We start from the raw sequence: 24836 nt of genomic DNA, 5'->3' as shown, positions 1-24836 counted from the left end.
TTATGTAGGCGTGGGTGAGGTAGGGAAAGAATGTTTTTTTTATCTCGCGTGCAGGTGAGGAGGAGTATTCTATGTTTGTCGTCCAATTACTCCAAAACCATTGGACGTATCGATTTCCTGTAAGAACCATGATAAAGAGCAGTAAATTCTACGTATGTTCATTACCAGAATATAAGCCTTTGGGAGCATTTTTTTGTAGGAAAAGGCGGGGGAACAGACTATGTTTTTTTCCTCGTTTGAAGTAAAAGTCAAAAGCGCTCCGAGGAATAATCTCACTTGGTCGGCCAATTACTGTACTTGAAAACTATTGGACGTATCAGTTTCCTGTGAGAACCTTGATAAAGAGCAGTAAATTCTACTTATGTACAAGACATAACAATGTAATATCTATGATAAAAATTCGTTGTTACGTAGGTGGGAATATTGCTTATGCTGTGCATGCATTACGAGTGACACACGGATGTGAGTTCCCAGTCGTTTTTGGCGATTTACTCAAAAACTATGAGGCGTATCGAAACCATCTGTACTCATTAGAAAGCTCATGAAATTCTGCATAATATTATGCAATAATAACATAAGGTGTGCAAGAAAAGTTCAGAATGAGAGCTCCTTGAATTTTTGTCAAAAATGGCTTTCAAATTTTTGCTATTTTCTCGAAAACTACAAATCATATCACAACCGGACCTGTCTTTTTAGAAAGCTGATGAAATTCTCTATCTAAACTTCTAATAACATTTTCCTGTATGATGGTGATGTTGGGAAGTGAAAGTGACGTAGCGAAATGTTTATTCACAGCCGCCTAATGTTGTTTTATTCGTGTTTTCCTGTTTTTTTGTGGTGCTTATCAGGTAGAACAAACATCGACGAATAAGATGATATAGGTTTCATGGCAGTATATTGATGTTTGGGTGGCGAAAATAAGGAGAGAATATGTGTTATTTGCCGCGCAGGCAGCCTGGCCGGTGAACCAGGCGGATTAAATTGTGCACCAGAAATCTTACCAAAACTTATCGTGCATGAGGGGGTTAAGGTAGACCTTTCTAAGTGAATGGCTATAATATATATATATGTATATATATATATATATATATATATATATATATATATATATATATATATATATATATATATATATATATATATATATATATATATATGTATATATATATATATATATATATATATATATATATATATATATATATATATTTTCTAGAAATATGTCAGAGGGTTGTTTCTTGTGAGTAGTGGAAGCTTCTGATCATTTTTTTCTTGGCAGTTTATTTCCATATAGCTATGGCCAGTTTTGTGCCAGCTGTTGATAATAGAGTGACATAAGAAAAAGCACACACAAGATAAGGTAATATGAAAGTGCTTTAGGCAAAATATGCTACAAAGAAAGAGATTCCAAGAAAGTCTCCTAAGTCCATAAGAATATGGCCCAGAGTACAAGCAGCCCATGTTTAAACTCAGGGATGTGCTTAACCCCTTAACCGCGGGGCGTCACTTTCGTGACGCTCGGCCACAATGGATCACACCGCGGGGCGTCACTTTTGTGATTCTGTGTTATTTTGAATTATCCCGGGCTCTCAAGTGGTGGCTTGTATCATCTATCAGTACTGCCAATGTCCAACACTAGTCAGCACTCCAAATCTCATCTGTACTCCCATCCATTGTTGACAATTTAGCGATTTTACCCCCTTCGTGACTCCCCTCCCTACCTTCCCTCCATTACCCTCTCCTCTCACCTCCCACGCCGCACTGCGCTACAGAAATTTCCCCCTGATTTTTCCACAGATTTCATCCATTGAAATAAGCCCTATGCCCTATACTTATACAAAATAATATATACCAAAAAAAAAACAGGTAAGTGATAGTGTTATACACCAGAAATTGGCTAATTATCACCTGACAAAACCTCACGTGCATTCATTCGCTACATTACCACGGTAATTTCCCCTTTGAATGATGCCTTGTAATCGATGTCTGTAATAAAAATATATATCAGAAAGGAAGGGAGAATCCTAACTGACATTTACATTCACCTGGAACTACCTATTTCTTTATTTATTGCCGAGATTTTCTACCTATAAAAAATTAGCCTGTAAGTTAGCAGCAGTCAGCCTAAAGTGTCATTGTCAACCCTTCCCTTCTCAGATAAGCCGCGGCATTTAGTTCCTTGTCCTCCGCTGTAGAGAAACCATGTCGCACTCGCGCCCCGCCATTCCTGCCGCTTCTGCGCCCATTGCAAAGGGCCCCGTGACCTCTACTCCTAAGAAAAGTGGTGAGGCAAGCAGGAAAGGCCTCAGTGACTCTGCAGTGGCACGTGAACTGGCAGAATTGTCCATGATAATGATGGACAGTGACTATGACGATTCGGGTGAATCATGTGATGAGTCGGGTGAGGTTATCGCGCCAGAAACAGCAACAACGAGTGCTACAGTAAGTGAATCAGTGTCTAGCTCCAAGGGAAAGGAGCCTTTAGTGCAGCAAGGACAAGAATTTGGGAAGGGAGTGAAAAGGCGGCGTGTTAGCCCCAGAACAATGCCCCCACGTGACCCAGCCCGCCATGAGTCACGAGTGCATTCACCTCCCCGTTCCCCAAGCCCCACTTTACTCATCTCTTCATCATCGTTGGCTGAGTTATCTCCGGAGTCTTCGTCGTCGGAGTCACCACCAGCATCAACAGTGAAGGCAGGCCGTAGAGGTAGAGGTAAATCAAGGAGAGTGAAAAGTAGTGTAGCTAGTAGGGTAAGGGCTGCTAGTGCTGTACGGCAACCTAGGGTCAGTGCGAGTGACCTTGACCGAGATAAACCTCCCTCACAGCCAACCTCCACCACCACCACCACCCGCCCTACACCGCCACGACAGGGAATCCTGGACGCCTTCGCGTGAACGGAAGGGTCAGATTTTGTGCCCGAAAATCTAGTTTTTGATGAGAGCTCCTCAGGAGTTCAGCCTGCCTTCACTATGGACGAAAATGCTGAGTGTGTCGACTACCTTTTGGCCTTCCTAGATGACGAAGTCATGCAGCACATATGTGATGAAACCAACAGGTATGAATCACAACGTGCTGCAAGTGGTACAGGTGCAGCCAAGATGCAACAGTGGTCCATGCTGGGAGTGCAGGAGCTGTATGTGTTCTTTGACCTCATTTTTCTCATGCCACACTCCAAGAAGCATGAGTTGGAAGAATACTGGTCCATGGACCCCTTACTACCCACACCCACCTTCAATAAGTACATGGCCAGAGATCGCTTCCGGAACATCATGGGAAACCTGCACTTTGCCGACAACGATGTACCTTCCCAAACCGACCCACTCTGGAAGATCTGGGAGATTCTGAGCAGAATGAAGGATAAGTTTATGTCATTCTTCCACCCCTTTCAGAAGGTTGTCATTGATGAATCCTTGGTTTTGTTCAGAGGACGTCTTCGGTTTGTTCAGTACATTCCAAGCAAACGCCATCGCTTTGGAATTAAGTTCTTTGTACTGTGCGACTGTAAGACGGGGTACATCCTTGACTTCGTCATATGTTCAGCCAGCACCGTCGATCTCGATAAAACACACCCCCTTGGCTTCTCAGGCTGTGTAGTGAAAGTGCTCCTAGAAAAGTATTTTGGTGGGAATCATGTGCTGTATACAGACAACTACTATACAGCACCGAAACTTGCCAAATACCTTTCTGAGCACGGCATTGGCTCCTGCGGCACTGTGAAAAGTAATCATGCCCACTTCCCCAAATTCCTAGAGGCAGGAACCTCGCAGCGAGGAGACGTGCACCTACGCAAGTGTGAGAAGATGCTGGCAATACGGTGGCATGACAAGAGAGTCGTGCACATGCTTACCACCGTACATAAGGGGGAGATGAGAGACAGTGGGAAGGTCGACCGTAGGACAGGCGAACCTGTGATGAAACCTGATGCTGTGTTGGACTATAATATCAACATGCGGCTGGTGGACAAGTCCGACATGATGATTGGTGAGATCGACTGCCTCATGAAGAATACTAGGTGGTACAGGAAAGTTTTTCTGCATCTCATAGATATGACGATGCTGAACGCCTTCATCCTGTACAAGATGAAGGTCAAGCCACCCAAGTCCTTCTCCCTGAGGTTGTTCGCCAGGACCTGTGTCCAGCAGCTAATGGAAAGATATGGTAGGGTGCAAGCAGCAACTCCAAGGCGCCATCCAGTAACACTTCCCGACCGACTTGAGCAGAGGGCGTATATGGATCGGCACAGACTGGAGCTAATGCCTGCCACAGGGAAAAGGAAGGCTGCGATTCACAGGTGTCAGGTATGTGCGCATACCACATGCCGCACACCTGAGCATAAACGCACCTCTTGGCAGTGCGCTGAGTGCCAGGTTCCCCTCTGTGTTACCTGCTTCTTCGATTACCACAGCCAGAAGCAGTTCTAACAGTGCAAGTGTGGAAGCAGAATTATTTGGAAATAATGTGTAAATAATGTGTAAATAGCAGGTGAAAGCAATGGATGTTCAGTTCATATGACTGAACAGTGTATTATAGTTTTATCTTACTGAAAGTGACAGTGAATAACATAGTGTAAGTAAAATAGCAGGGTAAATATTGAAAATAGAATAGAAAATGTAAATAGTAATGTAAGTAATTAGTAATATAAGAATATGAGTACAAATAGTTTATGTTATAACAGTGAAAGTGAATCCGTGGCTCTCTACGTATTTTACTGACTGAAAAATTGAATGACTTCAGTGACAATAAACTAATACGACTGAAGGAAACTTATGGAGAAAGACTCCAGATATATATAAGTGTGATATAGTAATAGAAATATAAAGTGTGAGGGGTTTTATGAATAATAAATGACAGAGTGCCTAGAGCGAACTAGCGCAAGTGCGACGATCAGAGGCGCTCGTAATTTCCATTGCTTTCACAGTGTTTTTTTTTTGGAGTATGGATCCCAAACTACTTGAAAATTGTAGAATAGTGTTTATAGTGTTTGTATCTGGCTGTGGTAATCATATTACGGGTTGTCGGGAAGTGTAAAGTGGAGACTTCGTTACTGGCTGTGGTAATCATATTACGGGTTGTCGGGAAGTGTAAAGTGGAGACTTCGTTACCCTACTTCAGAGGTCTCCACAAGTCCTACGGTAACCGATGAAGGCTCAACAATCATTCCAGGAGAAAGCTGAAGGTATGTGCCTTAAGCATATGTAATTTTATTATTCTAAGACTAATAACTGATTTTTGGCAAATATTTTTTGAGAGTCTGTCGGAGCCCGAATAACCCCGCTGGACACGCAAGTCATTGGTAAACAAGCCCGCGGTGTAGGGGTTAAATAAATCACAGCTTTATACGGACATTAGCTACTTACTGTAAATTGAGGAAACTGACAAAGCGGCTTCGTAAGGAGGAGTAGAACTTTAACCCTTTAACCGCGGGCATTGTTTTGCCCCGACTGGCCTCTCCCGCGGGGGTTCCAGCCAAAATGTAAACAAACTTTAAACCTTTATAACTCTGCACAGAATAAATCTAGAGCGAAAAATAAGGTACCATTAGAAAGTACTAACCTTCGGCTTTGCAATGATGTAGGTTTCTTGATTTCGTTGATTATCACTGGATGGGCAGTGCCATTAGAATTGAGGGATCTAAAATCACTATTTTTCGCTCACACACCATTACCAAATGCCAACCTCATTCTGATAATAATACTATAAACATATATGAACACTGCACATACGATAAACACCCACTCTGTGTTCACTGAGGCAGGTAAAAGGCACTGTAATTGCCCGCACTTCACTGCCACATCAGCGGTGTTGTAATCACTATTTTTCGCTCACACACCATTACCAAATGCCAGCCTCATTCTGATAATAATACTATAAACATATATGAACACTGCACATACGATAAACACCCACTCTGTGTTCACTGATGCAGGTAAAAGGCACTGTAATTGCCCGCACTTCACTGCCACATCAGTGGTGTTGTAATCATTATTTTTCGCTCACACACCATTACCAAATGCCAACCTCATTCTGATAATAATACTATAAACATATATGAACACTGCACATACGATAAACACCCACTCTGTGTTCACTGAGGCAGGTAAAAGGCACTGTAATTGCCTGCACTTCACTGCCACATCAGCTGTGTTGTCACTCACACAGCTGGACAGATACTGATGTGTGTTTGGTCAGGGGTGGGGTGGGGTGCCTGGGGGGTGGGAGGAGGGAGGTTGGGGTCGGCTGGAGTGAAAGAACTTAATAGCTGCTCTCCCTTGAAACAATTGGCGCACGGAAAAACCGCGCGGTATTCAAAATATTCACAAACATTCGAGAATGACACCCGCGGTTTGGTCCAGTTTTTGCAATGTCATTCTGGGATGACACCTGCGGTTAAAGGGTTAATAAGCAGTATTTCTTAAATTTATCATGGACGTATAAAAAAATGTGCAGAAAGCATATCTTTAATTTAATGAATACATAACAAAAAGATTGTGAAAAAAATGTTATTTCTTTAATTTACTGTGAACAGATAACATAAGAAGAAAAAAAAGATATTAATTTACTGAGGACAGATAACAAAAAAATTTAAAAAAGGCATTTCTTTAATTTACTGAGGACATAACAAAAAAAGTGTGAAAAAAAAAAAGCATTTCTCTAATATACTAAGGTTTATCTATGTCTATAGCCAGATGCCATAATCCCATAAGGGGTAGTCATTTGGTTTTGAGCTAGCTATTTTATGGGACAAGGCACTAACCCTTCATCAACCCACTTGTTGACACATAGGGAACACGTATGGGTTGGTCATATGATTACCACCCAGTGTTACAGTTTCCTGGCTTACAAGAAATGGTTAGGCTTGTCACTCAATGTAAAGCCACCTGAAAAGGAAAGAGTAGTGATATTGTATAAAGTAACATGAAGGATAGGAGAAATAGCAAGAGAGGAGAGCAGACACAGAAAAGGAATGATAAAGGTGACGGAAGTAGGCAGCACTACATTAAGTTAGTGGATATTGGTCGCCACCACCAACCACCAATTTGCTGAGGATGTGTAGGGGGAAAAAAAAAAAAAAAAAAAAAAAAAAGATATGTAATTCACTTAGGATATATCGCTAAAGAAAATTTACTGAGAACTCATAACTAAAAAAGATTGTGGAAAGGCAACATATAGCAATTATGTACTGTATTGCAAGCCTTATTGTATGCCAGGTTTGTGTTCGAGAAAAGTCTTTGGTTAACCTTTTGAGAATGGGAGTATCAGTTATATTGCTATTATTTTTTATACTGCCAGGTGATTGTAGTTAGCGTCAGAGACCTCCTCTTCCCAAGGAAAAGGGGTTAGGAATACAGTAGATGGTACCAACCCATTCATTATGACAACATATTTTTAGATTTTACTCATGTTACTGCTCAACAGTCTGATTTAGTTTTGGGGATGGTTCTCCTACTGTTTGCCTTCTCCTTCTTTTCTTTTGACTCCTGCTTTATGTGATATCTTAGGTGAGAAATAGGGTTGAGATGGTAGTGGTAATAATTATAATAATGATGATTCCATGGTGCACTACTTGTAATAAAGTAATACAGTGCATTCCTGATTGACGCTAAAATATCGGTCCATTGATGGACAGTAAACTGTTTATTTAATTCATGCTATGTTGAATGGAAGTATTGCTCTAATCAATGAAATGATCCTGCTTTATTTTCTTTGAAAACCAGGGTTATGTGTCGAGGTGAAATTATAAAAAAATTAAGTTCAACACAATTTTTTTTTTCTTTGTCTCTGATGCTGACCTATCTTTTTACAGATTATTTTGTGTTAAATCTTTACGAGGTGCTACCCAAAAGTTCCCGAAATTTGAAAGCAGGGCGGGAACTGCTTGTTGTATGGTGTGTGGATGCTAGGTGGCAGTGCACGCACCCTTTGTTACTGTGTGGCATTGTGCAGGGTGGATGTGTTTGCTTCCTGTGTGTTTTTTTTATCATGTCCTTGGGTTAGTTTGCAAATTTTATGATGTCAAAAAATGGAGGATGTGAAGAAGCAACGTGTGTGCATCAAGTTTTGCGTGAAACTTGTGAAGGACATGGTAGAAACTTATAATACGTGTATGTTCAAACAAGCATTTGGTGACAGTGCTTTGGGGGTTACTGACACCTACGACTGGTTTAGGCTTATAAAAGAACAGACAGACATCAACAGATGATGGTGCACATTCTGTTCGTCCATTCACCAGTTCAGCTCCTGACATTGTGGCCAGAGTTCTTGAAACCTTCCATGAAGATCGCAGGAGGACAATCCATTTTGTTTGTGACTTTATTAGCCTATTGTATGAAACTTGCCAATGCATGTTGTCTGACGACATGAGGCAAAAACATTCAGTCAAGTGAAAACATCGAGACAGGTGGTGCACCATCAAATGGGTGCATCACCATGACAATGCACCCACACACACAACCCTTGTTGTTCAATAGTTTTTTGCATAAAATAACATACCGGTTTTGTCTTACCACCGGTATTCACCATATTTGGCCCCCTTTGATTTTTTTCCTCTTTGTGAAAATGAAAATCCAGCTGAAAGGACTGAGATTTGACATCTCTGAGGAGATCCAGGAGAAAATCGCAAAAGGTCCTGAACCAACTGATGGTCAGGGGCTTCCAGAACGCATCCCTGTTGTGGGAGAAACACTGGGATGGATGTCTGCATGCCCAAAGAGACTACTATAAAGGGAATGGTGGTGATTAGGACTTGACATAAGTTTTTTTTTCCCTCTTTAGTAAAATTTCAGGAACTTTTGGGCAGCACATTGTACAGTATTCTACAGAAAAGCTGCTTGGTTGATAAGTTTGTGTACCCCAGAATGTTCTGGCATTGTAAATCTGTCTATCTGTCTATAGCCAGATGCCTTAATCCCGTAAGCCATAAGGGGTGGCCACAAACAAATCACCTTCATGTCTCCCTGTCCCCTGCCATTTCACTGCCCTCCCCTCAGTTCACCCCCCCCTCGTATACCTCAACACTTCATCCCTCCATCTCATTCTTGGCCTCCCTCTCCCTCTCCCCCACTCCACCTCACACACATACACCTTCTCATTATTCTCTCGCTCTCCGTCCACTCCACATGGCCAAGCCGCCTCATTGTGTATCCTAACGCATTCTGTCACATCCACATCACAACACTCCTTCACATCTTTATTTGTCAGTCTGTCTGTCCATGTAACTCTACATGCTCCTCTCCAATAACTCATTTTCACTGCATTCTCTTGATTTGTATCCTCCCAACGAGGTCCAAGCTTCACTTCCATACGTTAGAGTTGGTATTGCAGTACGTACTGTCATGCAGCGACTTTTTTACATCAGTGCTCACTTCTCCATTTCTGATCACTGCTTTCAAAGAACCAGCAACCTTACCTCCTTGTTGCACCCATTCAAGCACTTCGTCCTCCAAACCTCCATCCTTACTCATCACACTACCCAAGTACTTAAGTGCACTCACATTTTCCATTTCCTCATCATCCCACCTCATTGTACATTCAGTGACTTCCTGTCTCTCGAAGACCATAACTTTACACTTCCCTACATTCACCTTTAGATTCCGTTTCTTACATACCCTCCCAAACTCATTCACTAAGCCTTGCAGTTCCCTGTCCACTTTGCTTAACAATATAATATCATCTGCAAACAACAGTACAGGAAGTTTCCAAATGCTGCTGTCTCTCATGAGGGCCACTCCATCATCCACTGCCCTACCTTGTTTCTCTTTTATAATGCCATCCATATACAGACTGAACAACCATAGAGACATAACATCCCTGTTTCAGTCCAACTTGCAGACAAAGATTTACTCAATTCACTATCCTCATGCACTGCAGCCTTAGCACCCTCATTCATACTCTTCATGACATTCAGCAACTTCCCATATGCTCCATATATTCAAAATATTTTCCACAATCCGTGTCAATCCACTCTTTCATATGCTTTCTCCAAATCCATTAAGGTTTCATACAACTTCTTTCCCATCTCTAGAAACTTTTCCGCTAAAGAGCTACTGTAAGAATATATATCTGATCTACACAACTTCTTCCCTTTCTAAAACTTCCCTGTTCTTCTTTAACTAATTTCTCTGTTATTTCCCTAACTCTGTCAATAAGTGCCCTGCCAAATACACTTCCTGTTACACTGTGAAGACAAATGCCCCTGTGATTACCACACACTTCTTTATTCCCCTTTTCCTTTGTACAGGGGAATAATTATACCTGACTTGCAGTCTTCTGGGACTCTACCTTCCTCTCAGGCTAATCTGCAAATCTTCCATATCCATTCTACTACTGTCTCTCCCCCATGCTTCAGCATTTCACCACACACTCCATCAATTCATTTGGGCTTTCTCCATTTTGACTTTCTTCATTGCTTCCACTACTCCCATCCTACTGATTTCTTCCTCCTCTCTCGCTTCACTTCTCCTCCCAGTCATTCCCCAGCCACCTATACTCTCATTATAAATCTACCTTCCATCAGACAACTGTAGAATATTTGTGTGCCCTCAGTTTGATGCCCAGCACTACTACAACTCATGCACCATGAAGAGTTGCTGCTTTGCTGGTGACAGTGACCAGTTCGTACTCTCTGGCTCGGATGACTTCAATCTCTACATGTGGAAGATTCCTGATGATCATAGCACAAGTAAGTGCATCAAGCTTGTAGTATATATGTTATCCCGTCACCACAAGAGGTCCCACCAAAGCCAAATAAGTCATCTGGCATTAGTCATTACAAAATCAGAAGTACATTCTCTAGCTGAGAAGGTTTAAGAGGACTAACAATCAGTAGACTGGTAATACAGTAATACTTCCTGTTTTTGATCTCTCAGTATTCTGGCATTACCCTTTTGTATCCTTGAAATGTAATTTTTTAAAGGCTAAATATGCCTATAGATGCATGGTGATCCAGTGGTCCTGTTCATCACTTCTGGTGACAAACAAATGTTATGTGCAGTTTCAGATCCCCAACAGACAGCGGGTTGTTTCTGGATTACATAATGCTACTGAGGTTTCAGTCAGTCACCTACCCTTAAATCTTTTGAATTATGCTGGCCTAACCTGGGCCTCACTGATCATACTAGGGATAATAGATATAGGATTTGCATGTTTAATAAAGAGTACCCATTCATCCATCCATCATCCAATCCACTTTTGCCCTGTCAGGAGTGTATGCACCCTGGACTAGGATACCCAGTCTAGACTGACAAGAGTGACCAGTTCCTTGCCCCGCAATGGCATTGTATGACCAGTAAATCATAACCACCTCTTGAAGTTAGACCCAAATGGACCATATTTCATTGGAGCATCCTAAATCACTAAACCACTAGGCATCTAAAAAATTGCAGGTGATGCACTACACAAGCACACAAAATGAAGGCCAGTTCTTGATATTCCTGTGTGTACTAAAGATTTCATAAAGGGGAATTTACTTAAGTTCAGCCTGGAAATAAAGTAATGTCCATTCATCCATCATCCAATCCTTTGTCGCCCCATAAGGTGCATAGGAACCCTGGGCTAGGCAAGTTGGTCCTGACATTTAAGATGAAAGTGACCAGCCTCACTCATCCCTGAGTGGCCTTATGTGAGCAATAAACCCCAACCACCCTTTGGATATAAGCCTACACAGGCTTAGTGTGATTGGATCACCTTAATTACCCACTAAACAACCAGGTGCCATAATTTGGTTATATGGTTGCCACCCCGCATAGTAAATGGTTTCCTGATGTACAGGAAACCATGTGGCTTGTCACTCAGTGTAGGCTCACCATAGGCAGAAGGAAGAGGAAAAAATGAAGGAAAGAAAGAAAGAAGAAGGAGTGTAAAGTCACCTGTAGGCAGAAGAAAGAGGAAAGAAAGAAGGAAAAAAAGGCAGAAGAGGAAGGATGGGTGCAGACACCCAAAGCAGCACTACATCAAGTGAGTGGATGGCGAGCGCCCCCACTTATCACAGTTATATTACCCGCTGATAACCACAAAAAGGTAGATTAGAAAACACCACTTTGGTTGTCATTGGTTATCAGAGAATGTATTGGTACAAGGAAAATCGTTGTAACCAAGAAACTGTCTTAAAGCGATGCAAAAATCTGAAACACTTTTAGGGATTTTGATGCATACTGCATCGGATCTTGCTGCATGAAGGATAGGATTTGCAGTTCATTTCAGTCTTTTAGCTCTGTAAATTGTGCTATTTCAAATTTTCCTCATTAATGAAAACATTATATTCATTAAGCAAGTGTGAAACCAGAAGCATTTTTTAAAAGTTATACTTCAAATCCCTTCATCTCTGTGATAGAATGTCATGGAACTTTTTTCATTATGGATTATACTGGATTGTCATGTCCATGGCTGAAAAGGTTGACAGAAGCATACAGAATGAGTGTGTGAGGAGGAGAGGTATGGAAGTTAGTGAGGCTAAGGGGGGGCTGACAAGAGACCGAGCTGGCTGGATGAATTTTGTATGGAAAAGTGCATAACCAGGGATTTGGCACCCCCGTTTAATGTGACAGCGTTCGGATTGACTCTTATCAGACAGGTATGTGTGAAACTACAGAACGTGATGAAGGTTTTTTGGACTGTCTGTTGAAGCCAGGATTCTGTGAGCTTGAATGATGAGTGAATGGAGGTGTGGCCCATTGGACTGGGCAAACTTTGGCTGTCTGGACATTGCCACTCCTCACCCTGCCCTCGGGTGGGAAAGGAGTCCCGGATGATGATGATGATGATGATGTAAATCAGTGAAGTATGTAGGAGGATGGGATGGAGCATGTATGTTTTTATTGCTGTCCTTGATATGTACTGGGTTATGTTGGCAGTTGATAGCTATGTGTCACAATAAGGTTGTGTGGAGTTACTGTATCTTTATTACAGCTGCTCCAGTGAAGAGACTGCAGTATCCTTGGTGATCATATAACTCAACAGACCATTGTTACCTCTTCAAATTATATAGGCCCTAGGCTAGTCTGTTGAAGTCATGTACATTCAAAAGTAAATAACCAGCCTATCGTCTCTGTGACTTTACATGATTGTAAAAGTTCCAGTCATCTCACAGATAATTATGTGCTGGGTAGTCCATATGCAATACCCTTCTTTCACTTGGCTGGGCAGTTTCTCATGTGTTCTGTGGATGGGTATTCAGCATTGTGAATATCTATCCTGCATCATTTATTTTCATTTCCATTTCCCACCTTGACACCCACTCCCACACCAGCAGTTAGAGCCTTTCCCATGACTCTGAAGCAAGTTGAAGGCTTTGTATGGACCACCCTGTATAAATAAACAGGCAGATAAATAGGATTAGCGTGCACCACATGATTTGTCACCATTTTCCCTTCTGCTTTGACCAGAACACTTTGTATCTGAGGCACACATGGTACTGAGAGGGCACCGTTCCATCGTTAATGAAGTCCGATTCAACCCACAGAACTTTGTCATTGCCTCGTCAGGGGTAGAAAAAATAGTGAAGGTATGTATGTATTATAATAGATCAGAGTGGACATTCCTCATGATAATCCTCCAGGTTGCTTTGTATGATTTCTGGTAATGTGTCTACAGGCAGTTAGCTTGAGTTTGTATGTATGATTACATTCAGTTTTTATACTGATGCTGTGTAAAAAGGTTCTGACTAAAAATAAGATACAAATCTTTCTTAGTTGGTTGAAACTAGTTTGGAACTGTAGGACTGCACAGGTCACTCTTGTTTTACAGTAACAGTGTGTTTGAAAAAATTCATTGCATAATAATTTATCATACGTCGAGTCAGTCATAACATGCATGCAATGGAGATACACGTTTTTGGCCAAGGATCACTAACCCAACAGCGTGAACAATTTCCAGCTCTCCTAGGCTGGTAGTTATTTCACTTCACTTCATTTCACTTGCCGCCTGAACTCCAACACCACACTGCAGTCCTGACATGCTATATAGTGGGGTTACCACAAGTGAAAACCCATCACATATGATTTATCATATGACAAGGTTGATATAACATGGGTTCAGTGGGGATGGGGAGTTAGTGTAGGATCACATAACCTAAAATCTTTAACCCTTGAATTGCAAGCCACAGCTCAGGCTGGGTAGCGTCACGTTTTGAGCCACTGCTCAGGCTGTGCTGGCCGTGTATCACTGCAGACAACTCGATTCCTGCACAAAGACAGAGATTTTTTTTTTTCTTTTCACCAGATGATGCCCTGGATGTTTATCTTCAAGTTTATAATAAACTTTTTTTTTTTTTTTTTTTTTTTTTTTTTTTTTTACTACTCCCGTATGTAAACTTACGCATGGCCCTATGCAAAGACGAAGAGAGAGAGATTATTATTTTTTTTTTTCACCAGATGATGCCCTAGATGTTTATGTTTATGTTCAAGTTTACAAAAAAAAAAAAAAAAAAAAAAAAAAATCCTTCATTTTTTGCACACCATGGGGTGGGATAAAAAAAGGTAATTGTGCAGTCCATGGGTTAATAATAATTACTGTACCTTTTTAGACTTGCCTTCAGTAGTACCATGCTTTCCATTAAGGGTGGCATGCTTGCCAGACATGATTTGCGGGTCACAGGTTTTAGTTTTAGCATTACATACAAAAAAAGTTTTCATCATCATCATCATCATCTGGACCTCCTTTCCCATCCTAGGGCAGGGTGAGGAGTAGCAGTGTCCAGACAGCCCAAAGTTGCCTAGTCCAATGGGCCATGCTTCCATTCACTCATCATTCAAGCCCTTGGAATCCTGGCTGTATCAGATATGCCAAAAACATTCATCACGATCTATAGCTTCATATAAGCTTATCATCACATAATATCCCACACTGCACTGTTTGTTTCATGCTTGCACTGTTATTTGGCATTAGCAGTGGTGTTTCAGTGGCCATTCATGCACAAAGTGACATGAAAGGCAGATGACCACAGCAAATATAAACACTGGGTGGCCATCGTGGCTCAATCAGCTGACTGGAAGGTCCTGTTATCGGCTGGCTGGGAGGCCATGTACATAAGGTAGACACGATTTTCAAACGATTCTCGTCACAAACTTCAGTACTGTATTTCACATACAAAATATTGTCCATCCATCCATCCATCATCCAGTCCTACGTTGCCCCATGAGGAGCGTAGAAGCCCGGGGCTAGGCAGTTGGTCCTGACATTTAAGATGAGAGTGACCAACCTCACTCATCCCTGAGTGGCATTACGTGAGCAATAAACTCCAATCACCCCTTGGGTAACTTCATTTAATATTGCAGTGCATTATTTATTACACACTTGCACTGTTATTTGGTGATGGCAATGATGTTTCAGTGATCTATCATGCACAAATTGGAATGAATGGCAGATGATCACAGCAAATGTAAACATTGGGCAGCCATCTTGACTCAGTCAGCTGATTGGGAGGCATTGTTCTGGTGAATTCACAATCGCCTCACCATCATTATTCTGAAAATGGGTCTAACTTTTTGTTCATCATTATAGTGATTTATCACATACAGTAGAATCTCCTAAATCGGGCGATCTTAAACAGCAGATTCATAATATGTGGCAGCATCATGCAACAGTTTGTAACGTCAGTAAACCGCAGAAATTGCACGAAATTCGCGGATGCAGCCTTGAAAGTGAAGGTTTTCTGGTACCTCATGTAATACGTGCCACCATTACCTCAAGTCAGCACGTCTAGTCAGTCGTTAATTACTAAACCAATTATATTCAAGCATAACACTTACTCTAAGCCAATCACAGCGCTTCCCTCCCACACCAAGCATGAGGGGCGCGTGCGTGTGAGCCCTGGCGCCTGCCTGGCTCAGTGCATTGTCTCCTTTCTGTTGACAGTGCGTGGTTCTGGTGTGGTGTACAAGAGGATATTTCCCCCACCCCCCTTTGCTTCCTCCACCTGCCCTTTGTTACCATGGCCGATCGTAGCCCTCCTAAGTCTACAACTTCTTTGAGGAAGGGGAAGAAGCCGACATTAACTTACACCCAAAAGTTTGATGTAATAAGGAGGATTGAAGGTGGTGAGAAGAAAACCAAAGTTACCCACCATTACAGACCTGACAAGGATGATAGTGGCAACTGGCCGTGTTAATTACCAGCCACCGCTCCGACTGGATGTGTCAGTGTATCATGCATTCTAAATCCTCATTTATAACTTTCAGAGGTGTGATTATAAAAATGCCCAGTAGCTGTGGTAATCCAGGAATAATAACAAGTAAATCTGTGAAAGACTCATTTCAGTAGAAAATAGGGAAAGGCTGCACCCTTCTGGTAGAGAATGAATTATAAGGAGTAATTCTTCACTAGATGGACGCGGTGATTCCACCTATACAGTTGACCCTCGATTCAGTGGACTAATAGGGAGGGGATGAGTGTCCGTTGCTTGAAAATGAAAGGAAAAATAGCTTAAAGCTCGAAAAATAGCAAAAGAAATATGATAGTATCGAAGATGAGGTCCAGCGACGTTATCACTTACTAGTTTACCTCACAATACCCCATTTCTATGGACCCATTATATAACGAATTGCTTCATCGTGTACAGTAGAGTCTTCATACAACATGAGATAGGTCATGCAGAACCTCGTGCAAAATCAATTTTACGCTAAAACGTGACATATATTTACATGTAAAATAGGGGGTTAGGTTCTAGGAGCCTCATATTTTTCGTTGAAAATATATTTAAACTATTACAAATATGTCTGCCGTAAGACATCCAAGACCTGTGTTTACATTACGATCTTGTTGACTTGACACATCAGTGCACTCTAACGTAATCTAACTGACTAGTTTTGCCCCCTAATATTCCCCATAAAAATTTTAACCACTAAGGATTACCATGAAGCCTCTTGAAAGTCCTCATTACCATTTGAACAAAAACTTCTGACCTAATTAACATGTGAATAATGGCCGCCCAGAATCATGCATATTTTGCTAAGAATCACTCTTGATGTACTCATTTAACCCCTAAATACTGAAGCACGTCAATGTACGTGTTGACCACTTTAGCCCTCTCAGCCGCTTTACTTCAATACTGTATAGCACACTTTGTAAAGAACTGCCTGCACATTGCTCTGCCCCGATTGTGATGTATATCCCTTCAAGCCAATGAGAACTAACCCCTCTGGCCTCGAGTTGAGTGATCCAGCACCTCTGGGGGCAGGGGGGGTCACCTCCCTCTAGGCCCACCCATTGCCTGAATGTTTCTTCATCTGTCACGTAATAACCCTTTCTGAAGATCCTCCCACCCCTCTGTATGCCCCAGTAGGACGTTGTTAGTCGAAATTTACCCCTCCCCCAACCACGAGGCCCATACCATCCCCCTCCAGCCCCCCTCACCTTCCCCCCCAATCTTGTATACCCCTACTTACCCTACCCCCTCCCTCCCTTTTGGCCCCATGCTACCCTCCTACCCCCAATAAAAACATCGTGTGATAGTGAGCATGCAGCTTGGCTTGCTCTCCCCTCCCATGCCTCCCCTCCCCCACTCCCTCCACCCCCAACACATGTACACGTGCTTTATATGTATTGCCTCGATTTTTTTTTTTTTTTTTTTTTTTTCTGTGCCTTTTCGTACCTGAACATAATAAATGCTTCTCTGTATACTATTCTATACATGCAAACACATGCAATCACAGGCATCTGAGCCCCAGCCCCCTCACCATCACCCAGCCCCCTCCCCCCACCACCACCTCTCCACCTTGATATAGTAAAGACATTTACATTTTACCTTTTCCCTTGCATACATCTGCAACAATATTGAACAATATTCTAGTTTCCATCATGGCAACATAAACATTTGGTGTTTCTGAAAGTTTCTGAAGTACTATGAGGCACTGCAGGATTATTCCCCATATGTGAATTATCTCCCCACACCTGTAAACACACCTGCTTGCATGGTTGATATGCCAAATCACATATGTTTTGTTTGTTTCAACTAGCCAAATTGGTTGTTACCGTAAATGATCTCCCAAGGTTCAATGTACTCGTTGTGGGCCTTCTTCCTGACCGAATTTTATCTCCCCACACGTACATACATATCTGTTTTCATAGTAGTTGGTCAAGAACAAACTAAAGTGCTGTACTTTGATGAGAAAAGATGGTTTTATCCAACCTCCATACCTACAAACCTTCTCCCCACAAGGTACTTTATCTCCCCCAAACCAAGTAATCTTCCCACACCCCAAAACACCTGTTCTCGGGCTTGGTGTGACATATGATATGGCAGTGACCTATTTCAGTAATAGAAATAGTTAGTTATCAAAACTATGATGTGCTTTCAAAAATTTTGGGGGGTAACTATTTTATTTTTTTTCAACTTTGACCCTCAATTGTGCAGTAACCATTAGGCCTGGGGGGGTGCTGATTGTGCTGTCAGGTACCTGTGTAAATTCTTCCTCTTTAGCCAGAACATATTGATTTTCCCCTTGGTGAAAGTCGAAAAAACACCCTTGAATTGCGGCTCCGCAGACAAGTTAGATCGAATTGCAGTATTTAGGGGTTAAAAAAAAGAAAAAAAGAAAAAAAAAGTGTGAAACTATTTTTGAATCATTAATCATCAACAGAAAAGGAAAAAAACTATACTGAAGTCGTCATCATGGAGTGATTGCGTGCTTTTCATTTCTCAGATACACACGAATGCAGTAATCGTGAATAATAAACAAGTCAGCCAAGCAGTATAATTTGTATGACAGTACAGTATACAGAAATTCACAAGGACTGAACTCACATCAATGATCTTACCTAGCTATTTACATCAACATGTACCGAAGTGTCTTCACAGACCGTAAGAGCCGAATTTTCTCTGCCAAAGACCGTCAGTTTGTAACAAAGGTCAGGAACAAAGCTTTTCTCTTTTTTTCTTTCACACATTGCACCCAAGGCGAACACATGAATTTTACTGCTCCTTCATCATTAACTTTTTTTTTTTCAACAAAGAAACTGTCCACATCATAAACACACCCAAGTCATTTCATGTCTGATCATTTGCATATAAGCTCCCACACCACATGCCACTTTGTCCAACAGTTTTACACTTTCCTTTGAAATAAACGCATTTCTTGTGTTCATAGCACTTTCAGAGTGCTTAGGCATAACTAAAGTTAGTCTGGAACCACATACTCAGTGTTCTGAGGGGAAATGAGGAGCAAGGAAATAAGCAAATAAACTTTTATCACAGTGACAATAAACACAACAGTGAGGCAGGCAGTGGCTGGTGGTATGGGACATGGGTCAGGTGGGTCAGGTACAGTACTATGGTACAGTAATTTGTTATGTTCAACTACAATGTCATTTATTTTTGTACCTGTAAAGATAAATACTGTATGTAGTTGGAAATGACAAACTTTCAAATAACAGACAAATGACCAGTGTCCGGAGCAATTCTCTTTTAGCAGATATTGTCCGTTGTTTCCGAAATCCGTTGATTCGGGGTCTTGATTTGGGGTCTGTAGAATCGAGAGTCGACTGTAATAGCAAACTCACAATCTCAAGTTATATAACTTTGGTACATATGTAACGCAGATAGTTAACTGTTGAATTGTGACTGCAAGAAGTGAGTGGAAAAAACAAAATTTGGGAATATTCAAGGAAGCTGGCAGGTCGTCATCAGCAGTGTTTACGAACGATCTCTCCAACTGGCCACATTGTTTACCAACCCTGGATGCGTCACTGTATCACGCATTCTACATCCTCATATGTAGCTTTCAGAGGTATGTTTATAAAAATGCCCAGTTGCTGTGGTAATCCAGGAAAAATAAGTAACCTGTGAGAGACTCATTTCAACAGAAAATATGGAAAGGCTGCGCCTGTTTGCCAAAGAATTAAGCTCAACAAATTGATGACTCATGACAACATGGAGGCAGCTGAGGGTGATGACGACATCGCTTCCATTGCCTCCATACTGGACTTTCAGGGGTTCTTGAGGGACGTCGAGGAGGAAGTGCCACAGAGCCGGCAGCACACTCTCCTCATGCCGAGAGGCCGTAGTCCTCTTCAGGCCTCAGAACCCCTCTTCCCTTCCCCGTCCATTCAAGCAGTGTCATCAGTGAGAGTCAGGTAAGAATCTTACTGTATTGTTCATTTCCACTGAATATGCTTTACTAATCTCATTTCCAGGTTGTTAGTGTTTGCTGGTGACCAGTTTGATGTACTGTAGGTTTGGGGGTAAGGGAGGCAACTTTTCCAAAATGATAGACTTATAAATAATTTTCCCCATGAGATCAGTTATTTCTAACTTGCGGAATTCTCAAATCGCGGCATGTGCTCAGTCTCATAATAGCGCAATTTAGGAGATTCTGCTTTAGTGAAAAAATGTATAATAAGACCTGACTGTATTGGTCTATCAGTGATGCTAACACGCCTGATAGTGGCAAATGCAAAGACCATCTTGGAACAATGAAATGATTGTAAGCTTGGATGTCGGTGATTGTATGACCAAAAATAACAATCGTACACTGACCAGCGAGTCTTCGTATACGATAATGGTAATCGTATAAGGGAAAATGCTATTGTAAATCGAAAAAGATCCATTTTTGCCATCATATAGGTAAATCATCGCATACCAGTTTATCATGTGATGAGGGGTCTGCTGTATTATGGTTACCATCCAGCAGTTTCATTGTGTTCGAGGAACTCGCCCTGCTTTTAACCCTTTCAGGTCTCAAAGAGGTCCCAAGGTCATGTTTGACAGACGCATTTTTTGGAAAAAAGTCTATCTATTTATCTATTGCCAGACGCCACAATCCCGTAAGGGGTGGCCATTTGTCTTTGAGTTAGTTGTTTTACGGGGAGGGGCACTAATCCTCCACCAACCCACTTGTTGACACGTAGGGAACACATATGGTTTGGTTATATGGTTACCACCCAGTGTAGTAAATGGTTTCTTGGCTTACAGGAAACCATTTGGCGTGTCACTCAATGTAAAACCACCTGTAAAGGAAAGAAAAGCAATAAGAAGTGACAGGAAAGATGGGAGAAATAGGAAGAGAGGAGGACAGACACAGAAAAAAAAAGTCAAGGCTTGCAAATAAAGAAAAAAATATCATATTCATGCACAAGGAAGTAATAAACATCTGCCTATAAAACATTAGAGTTCTACTCACCATACAAGTGTTGCAAAAATGATGGGAAGTTGCATAGCAAATGGTATGTGGTAGCGTGGTGAGTATTGCCGTCTCGGCGGGTAGGTGATTTCTTGGTGCATAGGCAACATGATTGTATTGTTTGTTTCCATGTTTTTCCATAAAAAACAGTGCACTGAAATATGTACTATACATTATATCTCACGTGATTTGTGAATGATTCTTGAGATGTTTTCTTTACAAACAACAAACTAAACAGTTACAAGATCCTTATAAAACTAGCACTTACTTACTAGTTATTACTAATTTATTTTACTTTGCTTTTATTTTGCTTAGTACTCTGGAACTGTCTCCCTCTGTCTGTATTTCCCGCTTCCTATGATCTCCAGTCTTTCAAACGCAGTGTCCAGGCATCTCGAAATGATTGGATCTTGAATTTGGCTCTCTCTTGTATTTTGTTTTTCTCTTGGAAGGAACAGTTTTGCACGCTCATTGCCTTTGGTTCCTTCTTCCCCCCCTTAAAAAAAAAAAAAAAAAAAAAAAAAAAAAAAAAAAAATGCTGGGGGGGTGAGGACATGAGGGTAAGCCTACAAGCTTGCCTTTTGTATGTACATATGTTTATTTCCTTGTTGCTAACTATATCATCTTGTGTACCTACAGGCAACAGTAGAGACAGTGATCAAATACTTGTTATTCCTCAAAATTGACGGTGTTATAAGTATAACCAGGAAATGTGAGAAACTCATGAAATATAAATCAGAAAATAGTAAGGAAATACGAACAATCATTTGTCAGTGAAAAAGGCAACAGTCGCTGAACATGTATGTCCGCCTGGTAACAAATAAATGCATGGTACGTGTATAAAAGGCTACAGAAACAACCTTAGAAACCTAAAATCTTAAATCTGTATATATTTTCCCTCAATCAGACACTCTAACACCCAGGAAATGAATAAATATTGAGACATACAACGCAACAATCTCTTGCTTGCATGTGACCCGGTAGCTGCAGTATGTGCATAAGTGGGAGGCAGGGGATGGGAGATTGGAGGAAGAGTGGAGGGTGGAGGGTGGGAGGTAGAGGGGTGGGGGATTGGTGGGAAGTAGGAGGATGGAGGATGTAGGGGGTGAGGGATTGGAGGGACAGTGGAGGGTGGAAGGGTGGGAGGTAGAGGGGTGGGGGATTGATGGGAGGTAGGGGGGTGGAGGAAGGGGGATTTGAAAGGGAGGAGGGAGATGAGAGCTATGTATCCTCCAGAGCAGTAAAACTATATTGCAAACAATATTCTCTTGCTAAATGAACTGTCTGATACCAAAATATTTAAAAATATTGCCAGATCAACAGTATAATAGAACCAATACGTGCAACCCAACCCCCCCTACATGATTAGCTCTTCCCAGGCTGTGTAAACTAAAATATTGTGATCTACACATGCCTGGTAGAAGCAGAGGGGTCTGGGGAGCAGCTTGTATCCTTATTTCATTCACCAGCCTCACGCAACAGTTTTCATTCATGCCTAAATATGCTGCCACGAGAGTGGCTAGGAGACCCCTACCGAGAAAGCCACTATAGTGGCCAGGAGACCTGAAAGGGTTAAAGATTTTTTTTTTTTTTTTTTTTTTTTGTGATAATAAGTAGTTGAGATGGGTGCAAGAAAGGAGTTCTGATGAGAGAAGGGAATATTGTATATTGAAAGTAAAAAAGTGTGCTGCAGGTGCTGTGATGGCCTGGTTACGAAATAGAGGACGGAGCATGGTGGCTCCAATGACCCATTAATGTATGGGTGTGAGACTTTGGTATGGAATGATCATGAAAAAGTTAGGAGTAAGAGCAGGGGAAATGAGAGTGTTGAAGAATATGTCTATCTATCTATCTATTGCCAGACGCCTCAATCCCGTTTGGGGTGGCCACAAACAAATCGCCTCCAAGTCGCCCTGTCCCCTGCCATTTCACTGCCCTGCTCCCAACTCACACCCCCCTCTCTCATATACCTCTCCACCCTATCCCTCCATCTCATCCTCGGCCTCCCCCTCCCTCTTCCCCCCTCCCTCTTCCCCCCTCCACCTCACTCACATACACTCTCTTCGTCAGTCTTTTACCCTCCATCCTCTCCACATGTGATATGTATAAAATGGATAGGACAAGAAACAAAGTGATTTGTGAAGTTGTGCGATGTGGATGCCTGTTGATAGTAAGGCAGAAGATAGCGTGCATAAGTGTTATGGTCATAGGTTGGTGAAACAGATATATATATGAGTGAGTCTGAAGGTGGCAGGTGATATGGTAATCCAACAGGAAGGTGAATCAGTATGATAAATGCATGAGTGAGACAGTTAAATGTGTAAATCAGTGAAGCAAAGGAATTGACAAGGGTTCAAATTAGACAGATGAGGTGTGTATGGTGAAGCACATAGCAAGGGTATAACACACAAATTTTGCTTTGTGGTCAGGGAAATGACTGACAGGTATATGTGAAGCATATCTGAAAAAATATATATATTTATGGTTTTAAGCTGGAGCTAGGATTCTGTAGGCTTGAATGATATTATGAATGATTTTGTGGCCCATTTCACTAGGTGCTTTCTCTTTCCTTGTTTCTAAGAATACAGGTTGGGATGATGATGATGAGGATGAAAATGATTCACAATGATAATTTAGGGATTTTAGCATTTGATCAGAATATGCAAAAATGATAATATAAGTGCTTTTTTATATTTATGTGTGGCTAGATGTATTTAGAGATGTCCTCCTCCCCCTTTATCCTCCATATCCTCTCTCTCTCTCTCTCTCTCTCTCTCTCTCTCTCTCTCTCACTTACTTTCATAAACATTTAACCAATTTCATCTTTCAGAGTTGTTTTTATCTCACCTTCATGATTCTCATGTCTCCTACTAGCTTGCAGAAACATGTGTGTATCCAGTGTATTGAGAGCAAATTATTATGTTGCCCCAGCTGCAAATCTTAGGTCACATTAAGCAAAACTCAAGAGATCAGGCAACTGCACAGTGTCAGTACTGGTTCCATTTGACATAAAAAAGCATACTGGTTCAATCTGACTTTAAAAAAGCATATTGGTTCCATCTGACACATAAAAGCACCACCTAGCACTCATCATATATTTCAGTATCCTGTGCACCGCACATCAGAAACATAAAACATTTTACCCCACATGCACACTAAATACATTATTACAATACATTTAACTACCAGCATACACTAAACACACCACAATACATTTTATGCTTCACACACACTAAACACACCAAAGTACATTTCACCCTTCACACACACTAAACACACTAGACCTGGAGCGGTGGTGTCTTCGTCGTGGGTCTGCCCCCCCAGAGGCTGTTGAAGAGAAGAGGAGGACAGCATGGGGGCCAAACCACCGCAAACCCCCCTGGCCCCTCACGGGGCTCGAGTACCTGGGAGTGGCTTCGGTCGCCCGGGCAAGTACCACATCTCCCAACACAACACACACAACAACACCGTTTTTACAACACTGAGAAATGACTCCCCGGCTGTCATTTCTCGACGACGACTTCTAGCCGGGGACATTGAGAGCAATCTAGGACCCACCAACAAATACATATGTCCAACATGCTCAAAACCTATCACGTCGAGCTGACAGACAAAGGGTTCAGTTCAGTGCAATTCCTGCAAGAACTGGACCCATTACACCTGCACAACACTTGCATCCAGAAAACATTACACAAACACCTGGACCTGCTCCTTATGCTCCTTCC

The 24836-nt window shown here is 41.7% G+C and overlaps 1 protein-coding gene across 1 annotated transcript in view; it reads left to right on the top strand.

Moving 5' to 3' along the window:
• Nucleotides 1-24836, top strand: part of LOC145406359 (uncharacterized) — a 110745-nt gene that overhangs the window by 50980 nt on the left and 34929 nt on the right. The window contains exons 6-7 of the mRNA XM_080277519.1: nucleotides 10544-10679; nucleotides 13381-13499. Coding sequence (XP_080133645.1) covers nucleotides 10544-10679; nucleotides 13381-13499 — 255 coding nt within the window. The remainder of the gene's footprint in view (nucleotides 1-10543; nucleotides 10680-13380; nucleotides 13500-24836) is intronic.

The sequence above is a fragment of the Coenobita brevimanus genome, chromosome 70 (genome assembly GCF_032717465.1).
Source record: "Coenobita brevimanus isolate Jiangsu-jjx chromosome 70, ASM3271746v2, whole genome shotgun sequence".
Classification (NCBI taxonomy): domain Eukaryota; kingdom Metazoa; phylum Arthropoda; class Malacostraca; order Decapoda; family Coenobitidae; genus Coenobita; species Coenobita brevimanus.
This window is presented reverse-complemented; position numbering and strand designations above follow the sequence as displayed.